This window comes from Erinaceus europaeus, chromosome X (assembly GCF_950295315.1).
Source record: "Erinaceus europaeus chromosome X, mEriEur2.1, whole genome shotgun sequence".
Lineage (NCBI taxonomy): Eukaryota > Metazoa > Chordata > Mammalia > Eulipotyphla > Erinaceidae > Erinaceus > Erinaceus europaeus.
The window spans coordinates 125,735,177-125,753,575 of record NC_080185.1 but is presented as its reverse complement, the minus strand read 5'-3'; the positions used below and the strand labels follow the sequence as shown (position 1 = coordinate 125,753,575).

General features: G+C 44.0%; 1 protein-coding gene across 4 annotated transcripts in view; it reads right to left on the bottom strand.

Moving 5' to 3' along the window:
* The window catches only part of ARHGAP6 (Rho GTPase activating protein 6), a 562,780-nt gene that overhangs the window by 54,674 nt on the left and 489,707 nt on the right, over positions 1 to 18,399 (bottom strand). For all 4 annotated transcript variants that reach the window (XM_007517463.3, XM_060183086.1, XM_060183087.1 and 1 more), the window contains 3 exons: positions 11,664 to 11,735; positions 4,182 to 4,438; positions 2,666 to 2,861 (listed from right to left, as the gene is read on the bottom strand). In XM_007517463.3, coding sequence (XP_007517525.1) covers positions 2,666 to 2,861; positions 4,182 to 4,438; positions 11,664 to 11,735 — 525 coding nt within the window. The remainder of the gene's footprint in view (positions 1 to 2,665; positions 2,862 to 4,181; positions 4,439 to 11,663; positions 11,736 to 18,399) is intronic.

The window sequence follows — 18,399 nt, the reverse complement described above, 5'->3', positions numbered from 1 at the left end:
AAGTAACGAAGGCAGGCAAACCAGACACGAGCCTCCATCTCAAGAGTAGCCAAAATGCTAGAAATAGAATGGAGCTTGACTGTGTTATATTTTCTGGTTTTGTTTTCTTTTCAAATGTATGCCTCTGGGAAATTGAGACTGCTTAAGGAATTTTGACCTAAAGGTACATAAGTCATTGGGGTGAAATTGAAGTGGGGTGGGTGATGGATGTGACTATTGACGGAGTCAGGAGAATTAATCAAGACCAATTTTGGAGATAATAAAGATATTTTTCATAAATGTCTATAAGCAGTGGATGGCAGTGGGGAGAGTGAAGATTCAGAACTCCGGTGGTGGGAACGGTGTGGATTCAAACCCCTGTTGACATGTAATTCTGTAATGTAAAAATACAGAAAAATTTAAAAAATAAAATTAAAGAGAAAAAAATTAAAAATAAATAAATACATGTCTATAAGCTACAGTGAATCAACCTCTCTGCTACCCATTTTGAAAACTGACACATCAAGTCTTAGGAAAGAACTACTTTTGATTTTTTTTTTTTTTTTTTTTTTTGCTGTTTTTCCACCACCGGATTTGTTAAGAATGAATGTTTGTTAACATCTGTTTGGATTTACATGTGTCTCTTACTTTTCCTTAGTTCTCTGGTCTACATGCTGTGGAAACCTGAGAGTCAGGACCTTGAAATATTACCCAGGCTATCTTCTTTCCTAATGCTCTGAACTGCACTTTAATGATAACAAAATAGGAGGTGAACCACCATGGTTTTAAGCTAAGCTTAAAGGAAATATTAGTGTACAAGTCATAATCAATGAACACTTACTTAAAAAATGATATACCAAGTTTTCTCTAAGAGAAATAGTTACTCAAGTAGGCATTGTTTTTTTTTTTTTTTTTTTTCTTTTTGCCTGACTAGGGAAGAATTTTCTCATTTAGAATTCTTTCACATGCTCACAGTTGGTGCTCTCCATTCTTTATAGGCAAAAAATTGTAGTTATGAAAATGTGCTTTTTCTACCTCGGTGAAATTCCGGGGAATTTACATATTCAAGGTATTGATTTCAGAAGTTACTAAGCTATTTTGCAAAAATATTTCTGTTCAAATCATGTATATTGTTGTACTGATTATAGCACTAACTGTTGGAAATTCAGAATGACTAAGACATTTTTACCTTCCAAGGTGAAAACACACACACACACACACACATTTTGTATAAGCAAATAAAGCTTCAGTACATATTCACTTTATTAAGTCACCCACCTGCTATCTACTGATTTCCATAGCTAATTAGTTGATTAAGAGAGATATATCCTTAGTAATTTTATAAAGTCCCATTTTATTTTTTTAAAAATAGTTTTATTTACTTATTGGATAGAGACAGAGAAATTGAGATGGAAGGGAAGGGAGGGATGGACGGAGGGAGAAAGAGAGAGAGAGCGAGAGAGAGAGAGAGAAAGGGAGACCAAGACCTGCAGCCTTGTTCCACCACTCATGAAGCTTCATAGGTGGGGACCTGAACCTGGGTCCTTGCACATGGTAATATGTGTGTTCAACCCATTGGGGTGGACCACTATCCTGCCTCTAAAGTTCCACTTGAACAGAAATAGATGAGGACAGCAGCTATGCCTACATGACAGCATCAGAATTTCTTTTGCTTTTCTGTTCCTGTTTTTTTTTTTTTATTACAGTGAGCATGCTATTTTCTGTAGCAAAAAAAAAAATCAACCAATAATTTTTTTTCCTCACATGCACAAAATACATGTTAATGCTATAGCAATCAAATTTCAATTTGGAATGGAAGTTTGATCAACTGAAAGTCAAAATTTCAGACAATTTTTGACAGAACTCTACATCATTTTCATGTCCACATATCAACTCAGCTGCCTAGAGGGTCATCATAAAGACAGACTAAGTGGATTGGTCCACAAAAATGCACGTGGCAGTATGTTGTCCAAATATATATATATTTCTATTCTTTAAAGCAGTGGATTTTTTAAAAAAAAAATTATTTATTTATTTATTTATTCCCTTCTGTTGTCCTTGTTGTTTTATTGTTGTAGTTATTATTGCTGTCGTCGTTGGATAGGACAGAGAGAAATGGAGAGAGGAGGGGAAGACAGAGAGGGGGAGAGAAAGACAGACACCTGCAGACCTGCTTCACTGCCCATGAAGCGACTCCCCTGCAGGTGGGGAGCCAGGGGCTCGAACCGGGATCCTTACGCAGGTCCTTGAGCTTTGCGCCACGTGCACTTAACCCACTGCACTACGGCCCGACTCCCAATAGTGGATTTTTTTTTTAAAGAAAGGACTCATATTTTTTAAGGAAAGCCTTGTGAGTGACCTCAGAGTATAAAAACATCAAAGGGATTCTGTTCTTTCTGAAGGGAGTCTGGTACAGACCTTTTTCTAAATTGCTTGGCCTCCAGGGTCAGCTCTGAGGAGTCATGGGGGCTGAGGAGTCAGAATACCACAAAGCTGATTCCCCCCCAAATAGTGTTCAGTCCAACAATATTTTAAGCAAGCACATCTGTAAACTTTCTTTGCATGGGAAAGTTCAGCCCAGAGCTTGATCAAATGAACACAAGGCTGAAATAGGGCACTTAAATGAATGACTCTTGAATGAATGAAAACCTTTAATACGTGGCCACCGACAGGCAAGTCTGCTTACCATGTTTTTCTAGATGCTGACAGCAGCTGTCCACCAGCCTGGGGACCTGTCTGTAGATAGGATTCAGACTGAGTTTCTTATCTCTGGCTTTTTCTTTCTTATTTTGAGCCTCAGCAGGCAAGGAGAGTTGCAGAGCTTCTAGGAGCCGAGACTGATTGTCATCAAGATCTGTGATCGAATCCACTGACATTGCTCCCTGCAAATGACACAGACTTGAAGGCAAAGTGCACAGAAAATGGAAACAGCTCCCTACACCCTTGAAAACTATAAGCCCTTTTGCCCCTGACCGCTGCTTGATTTGTGCTGTTCATGTATTAAAAGACAAAAGAAACACCTTTTGAAAAAATAAGGAAACCTCCAAACACAGGAGAAGGTAAAGGCAGTTACAATTTCAACAACAGACAACATTGTCTGATTCGAAGACGAGAGATGGCAACATACCATTAAAATATTTTGGTGTAGGGGGTCGGGCAGTAGCACAGTGGGTTGGTTAAGCGCACATGGCCCAAAGCACAAGGACTGGCATAAGGATCCCGGTTCGAGCCCCCCGGCTCCCCACCTGCAGGGGGTCACTTCACGGGTGGTGAAGCAGGTCTGCAGGTGTCTGTCTTTCTCTCCCCCTCTCTGTTTCCCTTCCTCTCTCCATTTTTCTCTGTCCTATCCAACAACAACAACAGCAATGACAACAATAATAATAACAACAACAGCAAAGGTAACATCAAAAAGAGCAACAAAAATGAGAAAAATAGGCTCCAGGAGCAGTGACTTCGTAGTGCAGGCACCAAACCCCAGCAATAACGCTGGAGGCAAATATGTATACGCATGCGTGTGCAAACCACCTCATTTCTTGATACAAGAAAAAAAGCACGGACTCAAGAAATGGGGTAAAGACTCACGAGTAAAAAAAGTACTCAATGATTACTCTGGGAAGTAGGTCTCAAAATAAAACGATGCTACGTAACAGTCTTGGTGTGGCTTCCTCCAGAAGTGGCACAAAGCACTTTGTGAGCGGCGTCCCAGGAGACATCATTGGGGGTGGGGGGGTGAGAAATGGAAGGAAGAGAAGACCACACTAAGCCATTGGCTGCTGTGACACCTGAAGTCCACTGGTCTTACTTGAGAAAAAAAAAAATGTTCCACTGATAAGGAACAGTGTCACTGCTTAGGAAAACTCGAGCCAGGGCCTCACACCTTGGGCAGGTTAGTGAGGGGTAGGAGAGTAGGAGACTTGCAAGGAGCAGGAGTGACTGTGGTGTTGCCGCATGTTCAGGAGCCCATGAGGGTGCACCTGTACCACACCAAGGCCAGGGACTTAGGGCAGATGTTAGGAGAAGGCTTGGAGGTTGTGTCAGCTGCCCGGGGGCCAGAGCAAATTCTCCCTGCGTAGGACTGTGGACAAATACCTGGACAGGAAGTGCTTCTCCACTTTCCCCATGAGCAGAGATCAAAGCCTACCCTTATACTTCGGCAACCGTCCTGGCTCTGGTGGGTGGCAGAGAAAATGTCACCGACTCACCCTCCTCCTGGCCCGAGGAGCCGGTTCTGGGGTGTTTGGGGATGTTGACTCATTCGGTGTCTCCGAGGTGGAGCTAAGAGATGAGTTACTGCTTGAGAGTTCCTTGTTTTGTTTTTTGTTTCCAAACGGCAGGAGAGAAGCCACAAAATCAGATACATCCTTCTGCTCATCTCTCTGCAAGTCCTGTTTGAGCTTGTAGGCCCGGTCATTGGCGATGACCTGGGATAAGGGCATTCCAAATGCCTGCGGGGTGAATTCTGGAATAAAAAGACAAACACTGGCTTTCAGAGGAAGATAGCAGTTGATGCCTCTCAAGGCAGACATAGTCAAATGACAGTGCACTGAGAACCAGCTCATCAATCAAAAGAGAGATGACGTCTATGTCTATCAGAGTACCTGTTTCTTTATTTCGTTATTTTTTAATTTCTTTATTGAGGAAATGCAGATTTCCAGGATTTTCGTTGTCACAAGGGTATATCTACCCGAGAGGTATCACTACATTTCACCCTCCACCAAGCCATCAGCTTATTCCACCATAGGAACTGCTTCTTATTTCAATAAGGAAAGCAAGTATGCAGAAAGAAAACAGGCTCTGAATTTTTATCTTTTGGTTGAGAGAGAGAGAGAACCAGAGCATCACTCCTGAACATGGAGTGCTGGGGAACTGTACTCACAGCCTCACACCTGCGGGGCCTGTGCTCTGTCACTGAGCAGTTTTTCTGGCCAGAAGCAAACAGGTTTTAGAAATCTAGATCTCTAGTTTTTCTCCATCAAGTGCGAGTGTATTTTAGAGGAAGTAACTTTAGAGTGAAATGTGACATTTTTTGACAAGCTGTGAGCATTGCTTTAGCCTCCGGAGCACACGGTTTCCCCAACTGTCAGTCTCTAATTTGCTTCAAGAGTCCCCCACCCCCCACCCCAGGCTTACAAGGCCTATGACTGCGCTTATCTACTCATTCAACAGACATTCACTGAAACCCCAGTCTGTCATGAGGAGCTGCACAGGGCAGAGCGCGTGGCATGGCTGGCGAGTAGGAAGTCATCAGCTGTGTAAACCACCAGCACTTTGTCTTGGGGGTGCGCAATAGGGAGATGCAGGAAGTCAAGACCGGCTCCGTGGACACCCTCTGAGGTTGTCTTCAGAGGAAGTAGAATATGGGCCAAGAGACTGACAGCCAGAAGAGCAGCCTGGGAAGACGTCAGCTCTTTACCACTAAGTTCCTTGTCCCAGCGGGCAGTCTCCAGTCCCGCGCACTGGGGTTGCCACTCTCATGATCAAAAACAAAGTCATTCTGCTGGGCTCTCTCACTGACCGATAGCCAGGACAGGGCCTAGGTCACAATCCATTCAGTCTTCTAGTGAATATAGTTTGGAGGGAAGAGCATTAGGGAGAAATCTGTAGGTCTGTTGGGAGGTGTACATTCAATGGTTTTCTGGATCTTTCTAGCATATTGGCATACACACACACACACACACACACACACACCATTAATATGCTGACCCTTAGTTTAGACATCTTACTGACAATATTTTAGATTCAGACAGAAAACCACCAGCAATTAAATGAAATGCTTTCTTTCCCACAGACTCAAAATCAGGTCTCCTCACGGCAGCAGATTGGAGCTCAGCCTCTGCCTTATTGTTATAACCCCTATGACTAAAATCAGAACCATCAAGGGAAAACATTTTGAAGGTTGTTTGTTCTTTGAAAGAAAAGACTAGCATTAAGTCAGGTGGAAAGAGGCTTGAAAGGGGTTTTGCCTGTGATCCATGGCAACATGTGTAACACTCCCGGGTTAATGGCCAAGTCTGCCTTTGAAGCAGACATGGTATTAGATAAGTACCATGGCTAGAACTGCACTGCTGGTTTAGCCAAACACACAACACATTTGTTAATGAACAAACTACCTTCTTTGCCTTTTGGGATGGCCAGTGGAGGCTTACCTTTCTTTAGGAACCAACTAGCTGGCACATGGTAACATAAAAAACGATATAAGCATTTCCTGTTTGAATAACCACTACTGATAAAAGGCTATTTCCACTTCTAGCAAAATCAGAAGCCAAAGGATAGGGCATAGACCCCTGCCGAGCACCTCCAGATTGACACTGTGAAGCAGCATTGTCGTGTCTGTTAGAATAATCAAATGGTCTCACTTCAGAAAGGTTGGGAGAAGTCTGGAGACATGGGGGGTAGAGGGGCAAATGCAGACAGCTCCATGCAATTTACAAAGCCTGCTGAGGAACACTAACAGCAAAAGGGACATTGATAAATGTATCAAGGGACAAGAGCCTGCTCTTGTCACAGAAGATGCAGGTTATTGATTCCTTCCCTTAGCCACTGCTTTCCATATAAGGAAAGCCAGCCAGGCTGCTCAGGGGTTTTTAATATCCCTGGAAGAAAGAAGAAAAATGGTGTCCTTGGGAATCTGCCATTTTAAATATCTAAGTCTGTCATTCTACTCACACCTTGAAAGAACTGAATACAAACTAAAGCTATTCTTCCACAGTTTTCATCGCCCTTTGATTCCCATTCAGGAGACTGGGCTCTCTACCAGATTTTCATTTCTATTTCATTAGGCTGAGTTTTTTCTCTCAGCGTATGATGCAGAGTGCTGCCACAGTCTACCGAGTCTCTCTCTCTCTCCCTCTCCCTCTCCCTCTCCCTCTCCCTCTCCCTCTCCCTCTCCCTCTCTCGGCTTTCTACTGAGGATTCTCTCAAGCTTCAGAAAGGAGATCTCTCTGTGTTCCAAACTGACATCCCTGTGTTTGTGATCGAAAACTCTAGGCACCACTCCTTAAGGATCTCTGCTTCTCCACAGATGATGACTGGGAAACTGAGGACTCACCACAAGCACATTGAGCCAAACTTTCCCTTGTTGTGTCAATAAGCACTGCACTTGCATTCTTCTCTGCAGGTCCAAAGCGCCTCTGTTAGGCAACAGCTACCCAGAGACTTTGTGACAGTGTGATTTCTCCTCGCTCCCTCCCAAGCTCCCAGATCCCCATCCTCCTACTGGATAGCACAACCTGCCTCTGTAGGTTTCCCCGTCTTCTGCTCATGGTTTTTCTATTGCCACTGGCTTTTAGCCTTGAGCAGAGTCCCAGCCTACTCAGTCTGACCTGGGTAGGGCAACACGGACTTCTGTATAAATGATCAATCTGTGCTCTCTGATGTGAAAGCAGCTCTTCAGAGTGGCTGCCTAGCAGTTTTACATCTCGAAGCCCTGCACACAACCACAGTCTGGATATGCAGACCAGGATCCAGGATTAGGAACTGGACACAAGTTCCTGCTTTGAACAGCACTGAGCCTGAGAAAGGGTCAGCCTCCCCATAAGTAGACCATGTTTGTTCCCCTGCTCTGCACCAGTGAGCAGGATAGAGGCCTGCCCTTCCTCCAGCTCATCTCCCACTCCTGTTTTCCCTAGTCTGTAAGTAATAAATCTTGTGACTTGACTTCCTTTGTGTGAGTGCACTAAAACCCTACCTTGATTCAAACACCCCCAGGGATTTTCACTTCCTCCAAGGGAGAACTCAGATATGGAGGGAGCTGTCTTGTGCCTGCTTAAGTCTGCATGGTCTTGACTATATAAGCAGCCACCATGCCCCTCCCCAACACATTTCTTTTTCTCTTTCTTTCTTTTTTTTTTTTTTTTTGCCTCCAGAGCTATTGCTGGGGCTCGGTGCCTGCACTACGAATCCACTGCTCCTGGAAGCTATTTTTCCCATTTTGTTGCCCTTGATGTTGTGCTTGTTGTAGTTGTTATTGTTGTCATAGCTGTTGTTGTTGTTGGGTAGGACAGAGAGAAATGGAGAGAGGAGGGGAAGACAGAGAGGAGGAGAGAAAGACAGACACCTGCGGACCTACTTCACCACTTGTGAATCGACCTCCTGCAGGTGGGGAGCTGGGGGCTCAAACCGGGATCCTTATGCCAGCCCTTGTGCTTTGTGCCATGTGCGCTTAACCCGATGCGCCTCTTTTTCACCTCCTCTCCTCCGACTTGGGTCTGCCTGCCACCTGTTCCACCCATCTTGGACCTTGTTTTCACCGGAAGTGATGCCAGCTCCAGAATCAGATTTCTCCTCTTTCCAATCTAGTCTCCCTCTTCCACCTCAAGTTCACGGTCTTTACTGCAGTGTGTCAATTGATTTAAAGACACCAAAAAGTCTCCCCTTCCTTCCTAGGCATTGGTGGGGACCCAGTGGCCTCCATGTGCAAACCAAATGTTGAGTCGTGACCCACATGCAGTCAGTTGTACATGTGTCAGTCTCCTCATGCCTGTCCCAGGAACCACACTCTCCCACAGTTCTCTCTTCTCTGGTACTAGTGCTCAGCGGCAGCATTCAACACGTGTGCTTTGGGACTTGCTATTTAATGGTCACTGAGCTCTGATTTTGCTATTGCTATTTAATATGATACAAAATAAAACTGCACCAATGATCCGTACACAGTGGTACCCCCCTGAGTTCACATATAGTAACATAGTTAGATAGCCACAATACATAGTGGCATGATGTGATTTCAGATAAAGAACAGCCCCCCTCCCCCCCGACTTTATAAACAAATGGCAGAACCTGACAAGTGCCTATGGAGAGCATTTTTGTCTCCCAGATTTAGGCTGACATAAAACCTAGTCGTCCTGCGTTCTGGTGAGGAACCACACTAAGTGGGACAAAGCAGTTATTTGCAAACATTTTGCCCCAGGCATGAGCTATCCTGTATAAAAAACATATTTTCTGACCCAGCACCAGTCTTGGATTAGACTGCTTATGGAGGGAAAGAAACAGTCATTCGGGCACTGCTTAAGCAGCAGATGGGACACAAGAATGTCGAATCTTCTGCTATATACTATGTCAAGGCGATGAAATAAACTGCAGGACGTGAGTCGTTCTGCTTGATTCAATTAAGATAGCAGCACATCAACTGTTTAATGAATCACTCTTTAGTGGGAGAGCAATTCAATTCTAACAAGCTGCTCCTATTTATTTTTAGATGACCTAACCTAAGAGGTCATTTTAGAGTTTCCTGTTTTCCTCCTTTTACTCTTGGATTCAAATGATTATCATTTTTCACATGTGCAGCTGTTACGAACCCAAAGGCTAATATTCAACTGGAAGGAAAGAAAGTAAAGGGATCCAAACTGTGAGACCTGCTCACCATGCCTATCCTCCCCCCCCATCCCCCCACCCCCGCCTCGACAAGTTCCTAGGACATCACGGAAAGGCTCCCAGTACTGACAAGCACAGGACCTTTGTGTTCAGAAAAGGCACTGTGTAATTAAGCTTCACTTAAGCTGAGGCCACCTTCAAAGTTACTGAAAGAAAATATCTCCTGTGCCCTGAAGGTTGACATTTCTCCCCTTAGTTGGATGGAGAAGACTCTTTTCTCTGAAACTACCAAGACCTCTTTGCCTTCGCCCAACCATCTCCTTGTGCAACCTCATAGCATATAGGCAAGTAGCCACCAAGTCTATGGAGAAGGGAGCTGGTCTGAGACATGTACATAGGTCCAGTGCATATATGATCTCTGGTCCTTCTTTCCCTGATCATTCTTTCTTTTTTAAAAAAAATATTTATTTACTTATTTATTTATTTATTTTCCCTTTTGTTGCCCTTGTTGTTCATTGCTGTTGTAGTTAGTGTTGTTACTGATGTCGTCATTGTTAGACAGGACAGAAAGAAATGGAGAGAGGAGGGGAAGACAGAGGGGGGAGGGAAAGACAGACACCTGCAGACCTGCTTCACCGCCTGTGAAGCGACTCCCCTGCAGGTGGGGAGCTGGGGGCTCGAACCGGGTTCCTTAAGCCGGCCCTTGCACTTTGTGCCACGTGTGCTTAACCTGCTGTGCTACCGCCCGACTCCCTCCCTGCTCATTCTTATTCTTGTTTCCTACTATTCTATAATAGAAACAAGCATATATACATGCTGTCTTGGAGGAACTCAAACATCTCCGTCACAAATGCATATTCCGGAGCTGGTGAAATAGCTTACGCCTACTTTGCTATACATGACCCAAGTTTGAGCCTCTGCTCAACACCACATGGGAGTACGATAACATCCTCCCCCACCCATCAGAGCACTGCTTAACTCTGGTTTATGGTGGTGCTGGGGATTGAACCTGAGACCTGTCATGCCCCAGGAATGAAGAACTTTTGGCATATCTATTAGGCTATCTTCCGGGCCCTCTCATTCTCTTTCTACCTGAAAAAGTTGACCTGGAGTAGTGAAACCTCAGCAGTAACAAAAATAAATAAATACATACATAAATAAATGCACATGCTGCTTAGTCTAGCCTGAATGAGCACTTCTGAAGAATCACTTAGAGTCTATATTGTGGCTATTCAAACTCAACATCCTCCTAGTAATAAGCCAACTTTAAAGATAACATATCACCAACAAAAGTGTGAGTGGTTCCTTTAATACATTCTGGAAGCACAGAGAATTCCTCTAATCTCACAAAGTACTCAATGGCAGGAAGGGAACGAGTAGAACTCTACTTGGAAAGACCTATATCGGCTGCAATTTTTCATGCAAAAATAAGCACCAAAAATCAGCCTGACAACATATTAATCTACGTTCAAAGTATATACTATGAGGGAATGATGGGTAGCTTGACATGAGTCAACACCCTTTGCCTTCATTGTGCAAGCAGCCAGTGGCTCAGCAGGTGGTAGGCCTTGTCACAGGTCCTTATGATCAGTTCATAAGGACCGGGGTTCTTATCTTAGAAGTTTCACAGTGGTAGCTTTTAAAGTTACACATGCCCAGTCCCACCCAGGTGTGGTGTGTTGCCAGGAAATGGAACTTGCCAACCCCACGTCCTGAGCCTGATTCAACCCTAGCACCACACAAACCAGTGTTTTTTTTCCACTCTTGTGAATAAATAAATCTCTTAAGAAATAACCACAAACACCACTGAGTGACTGAGTGCCAGTTCCCTAAATAGACAAAAAAAAAAGAGGACACAAAACAATATGAAGAAAGTCAACAGTTCCAAAACATGTATGGCAAAAATGAGCATGCCGTGATCTAACATTAAGTGCTCAGAGTGGCCTGTCTTCAGCATGGTGGTGAGACTTTCTTTCCGGTAGTCATGGGAAGCAAATCCAAACGTTCTCATTCAACTAGCCCTGCCTAACTTTCTGGATTTGCCAGGCAGCTGGTTAGTGTTAGAGATGCTGTCCATGGCTACTCAACCCAGGTTTTCTTTACACACAGCTGATTGGTCAGAATCATAATTGGAACCATATATTTGGCTAAAGTCACACTTTGCTCCAACCCGTTGGTTGAGCTCATCAGTTCAGTACAGGTCCAGTCAAACACAAAAGAGTAGAGCAAAACAGCCCTTAATGACATTCCATCACAGAAGCCCAGTTTACATAACAGAGTGGAGTCACGAAAATCTATGCAATTCAGAACCCCTCACCCCCAATTCAACCATTATGCTCCGTGGAAGAGGCGTTTCAGTTCATTCGGTCCTTTACCTCTGTCTTTGTTTTTCTCTTTTCCTAGTGAATCCAGTTTCTTTCTCAAAGACTTCTTTCTCTTTTGTCCATCTGAAAAATATTAGAAGAATGAAGAGTAAATAAACTCCAAATTAAATAAAAGACTGAAAAGCAGTAAAAAAAAAAAAAAGCAAGTTACATTATCAATAACAAGATTTGCGCAAAAGTCTGACTTCTTATTTACTTCACTCATCCTTTGATATTTCAGAGGGATAGCTCTGAGAATACATCAAAAATCTTTTATTTTGCAGGGGGTGGGCTCTAATATTCCATAATACAGCTATGCCATAACCTAATTTGTCATTTCCCTATATATGGGCATTTGGATAATTTGCTTTGTTTCTTTTCTTTCTTTCTATTTTTTTTTTATAAGGGTGTTGGAGCTAGGTGCTGGCAGCATGAATCCACCACACCTGGTGGCCAATTTTCCCCTTTATTTCCTCTTTCTATTATATTAGCTAGGACAGAGAGAAGGTGGGGGGATGAAGAAGGAGAGAAAGAGAGACACCTGCAGACCTGCTTCACACTCGTGAAGCATCTCACCTGCAGGTGAGAAGTGGGGACTTGAACCTAGGTCTTTGCGCAGGGTAACGTGTGTGCTCAACCAGGTGTACCAGCACCTGGTCCTGGTTGTTTCTAACTTTTCCCCTGAAGTAGTAAGAGTAGTAAGTCATATGTCCTTTTAACATCTTATACTTGAAATAAGCACACTTCAAAAATCTGGCCAACTTGCTAAATAGTAAAGATATCACTCATATCAGTATTCAGCTACAACTGAAGCCTGAGGGTGTTGTCGTGAAATGCTGGCAGCATCATTGCAATAATGTGTGTTGGGATTGTGCAGCTGTCTATTAAACACAGGAGAAGGTGTGAACTGGGACTAAACCAGGGGATTAAATAGGAGAAATGCAGTCTATTTGTTTTCATTGGTTATGCTGAAAAATGCACTAAAGAAATGGACGCAGAGGGACCAGGTAGTAGGTAGTGCAGCAGGCTAAGTACACATGGCCCGAAGCGTAAGGACCAATGTTAAGTATCCCGGTTTGAGCCCCTGTTCCCCACCTGCAGGGGAGTCACTTCATGGGCATTGAAGCAGGTCTGCAGGTGTCTTTCTCTTCCCCTCCGTGTCTGTCCCTCCTCTCTCGATTTTTCTCTTTCCTATCCAACAACAACAACAACAATAATAACAACAACAATGATAAACAACAAGGGCAACAAAAGGGGAAAAATGACCTCCAGGAGTAGTGGATTTGTAGTGCAGGCACAGAGCCCCAGAGATAACTCTGGAGGCAAAACCAAAAACAAACAAACAAACAACAACAACAAAAACCCTGAAATGGACTCAGATCAATAACCAAACAAGGCTCTGGTTTTAGGAAAAGAGAGTAAGCATTTATTAACAGAAATAAACAATCCTAGACTTCTCACCAGAGTTCAATTCTTCTTCTTCTTCTTTCTTTTTTTTGGAAGCAAAAGGCATAACAATATAATCAACAGATACCAACCACTCCTCCCTTTCAAAAAGCAAAGAAATATTTCAAATACGATTCTCCTCCCAAAAAATGGAAATGGTTTATAAGAATCTTCACATTGCAAGCCATGAGATTTGTATAGAGGGAAATTCTGTGAATCAGTTGAAATGTAATGTGGCAAAGAGATGAGTCTCCCTCTCTCTCTCTCTACACACACACACTCACACACACACATCCTTATCATCAGTGACTAAAAGATGATCCAACTATAGTACTTGTCATGACATTACATGTATGAATGTGTATGTATGTATATATCTGTATATATATATATATATATATTCAAACAATAAACATGAATTGCATGTTATTCTACTCTTCAAACAGAGCTAACAGGTCTTTTACATTGTAACACTTTGTCAATCACTAGTTCATATAACCAAAATAATTGACTGTAATAAGAATATATTTCTTCAAAGATCCTATCACTCTCTCATTTTTATAGCTATATAAACCTGGGTTATTGCTGGGTAAGGGTCGATGCCTGCAAATGAGTCCCCTGCTCTCAGCAGCCATTATTTAGCCCCTTTCACTTTATCTTAATAAAGTGAGAGACAGGGAGAGAGGAAAGAGTGACACTTGTAACACTGTTTCACTGCCTGTGAAGCTTCCTCCCTACAGGTGAGGACCAAGGGCTTGAACCTGGATCCTTGCACATTGTAACACGCCTGCTCTACCTAGTGCGCCACCATCTAGTCCCATAGCCCCCTTCCTTTCTTCTTTTCATTCTTGATAAAGATAGAGAGAAACAGGGAGAAGGAGGGGATGGAGAGGGTAAGAGAAAGTGATACCTGCAGCATGGCTCCACTGCTCATGATCTCCCCCCTCACACACTCACAGATGGGGCTTAAGGTTACCTTGGCCCTTGGGCATGGTAACCTGTGCACTCTACCAGGTGTTCCACTGCCCATCCCCCTGAACTATATATTAAAGTTTAAGAGAATCACTTATCATAATCAGTGGTCAGATCCTAAAGCTAAAACAAACTGTCAAAGAACCAGAATACACAGGACTGGGGAACACTTCCCTTTGAGATAGAATAATAATAGTTCAACTTTCAATTCAGGGGTGTGTCATACATGTAGATGGGTATTAATACAATTTTATAGCCTAAATAAGCCTTAGGAGGTCAGTTTCCACATCAACAGCCCAGTTAAACCACAAACTATCAATTACAGCCAAGGACCCCTGGGTGCCTCCATCTCCCCTCCACCCCAAATCATCTGACTGACTTTTGCAATAATCGGTTATGATTAGTCAACAACTTGTTTGGCTTTGTATGTTAACTCTCTTTTCAGCCACCAGGTTCCAGATGCTAGCAGGATGCTGACCAGACATCCCTGGACAGACAACCCCACCAATGTGTCCTAGAGCCCCACCCCACTAGGGAAAGAGAGAGATCGGTTGGGAGTATGGATCAACCTGTCAACGTCCATGTTCAGTGGGGTAGCAATGACAGAAGCCAGACCTTCCACCTTCTGCACCCCATAAGGACCCTGGGTCCATGCTCCCAGAGGGATAGGGAATAGGAAAGCTATCAGGGAAGGGGGTGGGATACAAAGTTCTGGTGGAGGAAACTGTGTGGAGCTGTACCCACTCTTATCCTACGGTTTTGTCACTGTTACCTTTTTATAGACAAAAAATAAAAAATTCTGTATAAAAAAGTGGTTTGGGGGGCTGGGTGGTGATTCACCTGGTTGAGCTCACATGTCACAATATCCAAGAACCTGGGTTCAAGCCCCTGGCTTCCACCTGTAGGAGGAAAGCTTCATAAGCGGTGAGTCAGTGCTGTAGGTGACTCTCTTTTCATGTCTCTTTTTTTCTCTCTCTCTCAAGCCTTCCCTCTCAATTTCTGTCTCTATCCAATAAACAATAAGAAGTAAAAGATAAAAGAAAAAGGCTTTTAACACCTGTAAACATCTATAAAGAATATAGTCTGTCCTGGTTTGTGAATCATAGAGATAAAATCACGCAGTAGGTTTTCTTTCTTGCCCTGCTCGCTACATTCACTGACACTTTCTACAATCCGTCATGTTCAGGCAGGATGAACTCATGCCAGTTGCTGCCTGGGGTCTTCCTGAATGAAGGCACTACAGTTAATTTACCTGATGAACTGCTGCTGGAAATCTGAGTCACTCGTTTCTAGCTTAAGACCATTCAGAAGCAATATGTTTGAAAATATTTGCTCATGTCCTCTTAGAAGCATGTGCAAGTCCCTCTACGACAGTGGTTCTTAGGCTGTGCTTCTGGGGATAATGACACCAATATAACCTGAGAACTCGCTCAAGGTGCGTTGAATCTGGCACTGGGGACAAGAGCCCACACTGCAGGTCTCGGCAAGCTGTGCAGGGGATTCTAGCTCACCCTGAAGCCTGATAACCACTGCTCTGGGGCCCAGATGTAAAAGCTGCGCTGTCTGCTCAATCGCAGACTTCTGTAGGCGCCTTCATTAACTTGCACTTCCAGAAGAGAGTCTGCATAGTCCCACAAGGACAATATATACTCCAAACTTCACAACGGACCTGCTGAAGCCTTCTGATAGGAACAAATGTGGTTTCGGTAAGCACTGCCCTCCCATTTAAAAAATATGAATGTATTCACAATAAGCATTTTCAGTTTGAGTTAACTGGGTAGAGGGGAAGGTTATTAACAGGCAACTGGACAAAATGGTAGACGATTGGCAATCATGGGAAAGGACCAATCACTTTAGCATGCCATTCCCTCACAAGATAGTCTCAGGTAAGTGACAGGACTGTGGTGTGACGCGGCTTACTCTTTCTCTGTCCCTCGCAATCAATCCAGCTACTCCAATTGCTTTGGAGTCTCCACTTCTCAAAGTGTCTTTTGTTCCCACAGAGTACAGAAAACCTACTCAAGACTGCTGTATTGTGTGCTTGTAAACTTCCAAAACAGTGGTGTCTGGCTAGTTCCTTGAATGACAATAGGTGTAATAAATGCCACTCTCTCTTTGAAAGAAACCCAGGCGTCTCAGCTCAGCAATGTGTTTAGAGAGCAGACAGCGAGGAACACGGCTTGTCCGTGCGCACTGTTTGGCAGACAATAGGGGCTCTGAGAGAGGACTTGAGTCCCACTTCTTGATCAAAGGCATTTGGAACACGCGTTTGGGGGTGGACCTTCACACACACACACCCCTTTCACCATGCTAACATTCCCAGAGGAGACGAAGCTCACTGTGGGGCCTCTGTTCGTGTCTTTCTACAGATATCCATTCCATGGGAGCAGATGGCAAGGCAGTAGGTCTTCTCTGTCCTAGTGACCCCAAAGTACAGGAGCCCTGGCCAAGGAGGGCGGGTGATCCCGGGGAGACCAATACAGAGTGTTGGAAGCAAGAGAGTATGAAGTTCCTCCTCTAGGGTGAACTTTTCCCAGATGCATTCATTCTCTGTGGGGTCCCGTTCCACTGGACCGCACCTGGGTTTCTCCACTAAGAGTAGAAGCTCTCCAAGGGCGGGGCCATACCTCCTGGGCTCTCTTTCCCTCCTCAGGAATAGTACAGGGTGGAGCACATCACACTAGCACGCGCACAAGTCAGATGGTGGTTCTAGGTTGGCTTCAAGATGACCCAGGCAAAGTGAAGAGCACACCTCCCACTTTAGGGCGATCCTATTTGGAGCTTTTGGATGGGGAAAATAGTATTTTTCTATTAAGCTGATCCTAGAGATAATACTAACACTACTGTCCAAGGAAAGGTTTCTTTTAGGTGAAAAACTGAAGAGTAAAGGTAGTTTCTGAGTTGGCGGCTACAGGACAAACACATATTAAAAACCCACTGAGGTTGGTGTATCGCACCAAAGTAAAAGACTCTGGGGTGTGTGGGGGGGGTGGAGGGGGGGTTCAGTTCTTGGAACATGATGGCAGAGAGGATCTAGAGGGGGTTGAATTGTTATGTGGAAAACTGAGAAATGTCACACATGTGCAAACTACTGTATTTTACTGTTGACTGTAAACCATTAATTCCCCCACCCCAATAAAGAAGAAAAAAAACTATTATATATGGACAATAAAGAAATCCAACTGAGTTGCACCACATTCGTATTTATGCATAGTACTTCACACACATACACACACACACACACACACACTACTACACAAAAAAGTAATCGCAAAAGTTCTTCATCATTTTGTAGCATGACACCCACATAAAACTTGTATTATTAATTCAATATGCCCATAAGCCCAGCAAGAAAGTCATATACAAGAAATTTGTTTGTTTTAGACAGACCTAGAACAGCAGAGAGACAGAAACAGAGAGACCACAGGACCAAAGCTTTCTTCAGTGTGGTAGAGGCGGGGTTTGAACACGGGCTGTGTGTATGGCAAAGCAGCGCACCATCTAAGTGAGCTATTTATCCAGTCTCATAAGAAAGTGTTTACATGTTTAATGCCTCTGCATACCCCAGCTGTCCCGGGACACTGGTATGCCATGGTAACAGACTCTCGTGTTTACTGAGCATTCGTCATCAGCTCAGAGCTCAGTATCTTATTCGCATGTCCTTGCAGTTACTACAGGAGCTCTTGCTATTATTTTTTCCCCTGTTTTATAGCTGGGGACACTGGGGTTAGCAGATAGTCAATAACTTGTTTCAGAGCAGAAGCTGGGAAGTGGTCCATTCCGAACTTCTACCCAGAATTGGTCAACGCCAAAGCCAGTGAGTGCTTGAAGCTCGCCCTGTGCTGTATGCAGGGTACAGGAAATGTGGTACTGATCTGAGAGATGTGAAGCCAAACAGACGGCCCACATAGCCAGGATGATGCAGATTTAGGGGAAGAGAGACTAAGAACTTCCTTTTCTTCTTATTGTCACCAGATATATTGCTGGGCCTTGGTGCTTCCACAGCACGATGGTTCCGCCACTCCTGATGGCCATTCTTTTCCTTTATCTTTTGATAGGACAGAGAAAATGAGAGGGGGGGTAGAGAGGAGGAGAGAAACCTGCAGACCTGCTTCCCTGCTTCCTCAGCCCTGCAGGTGGGGCCTGGCTAATTAATGCACGCGGTAATGTGTGTGCCACCACCAGGCCCCAGGACTAAGCATTTTCATCTCTAGAAAGTCGCTGGGACTGTCCCCAGTCGTTTTCAAGTATGTACTGCTTACCTAACACACACTGACATGCAATTCACTGAAGTAGCCTTTCCCCTCAATTCACAGGGGGGGGGTACCGA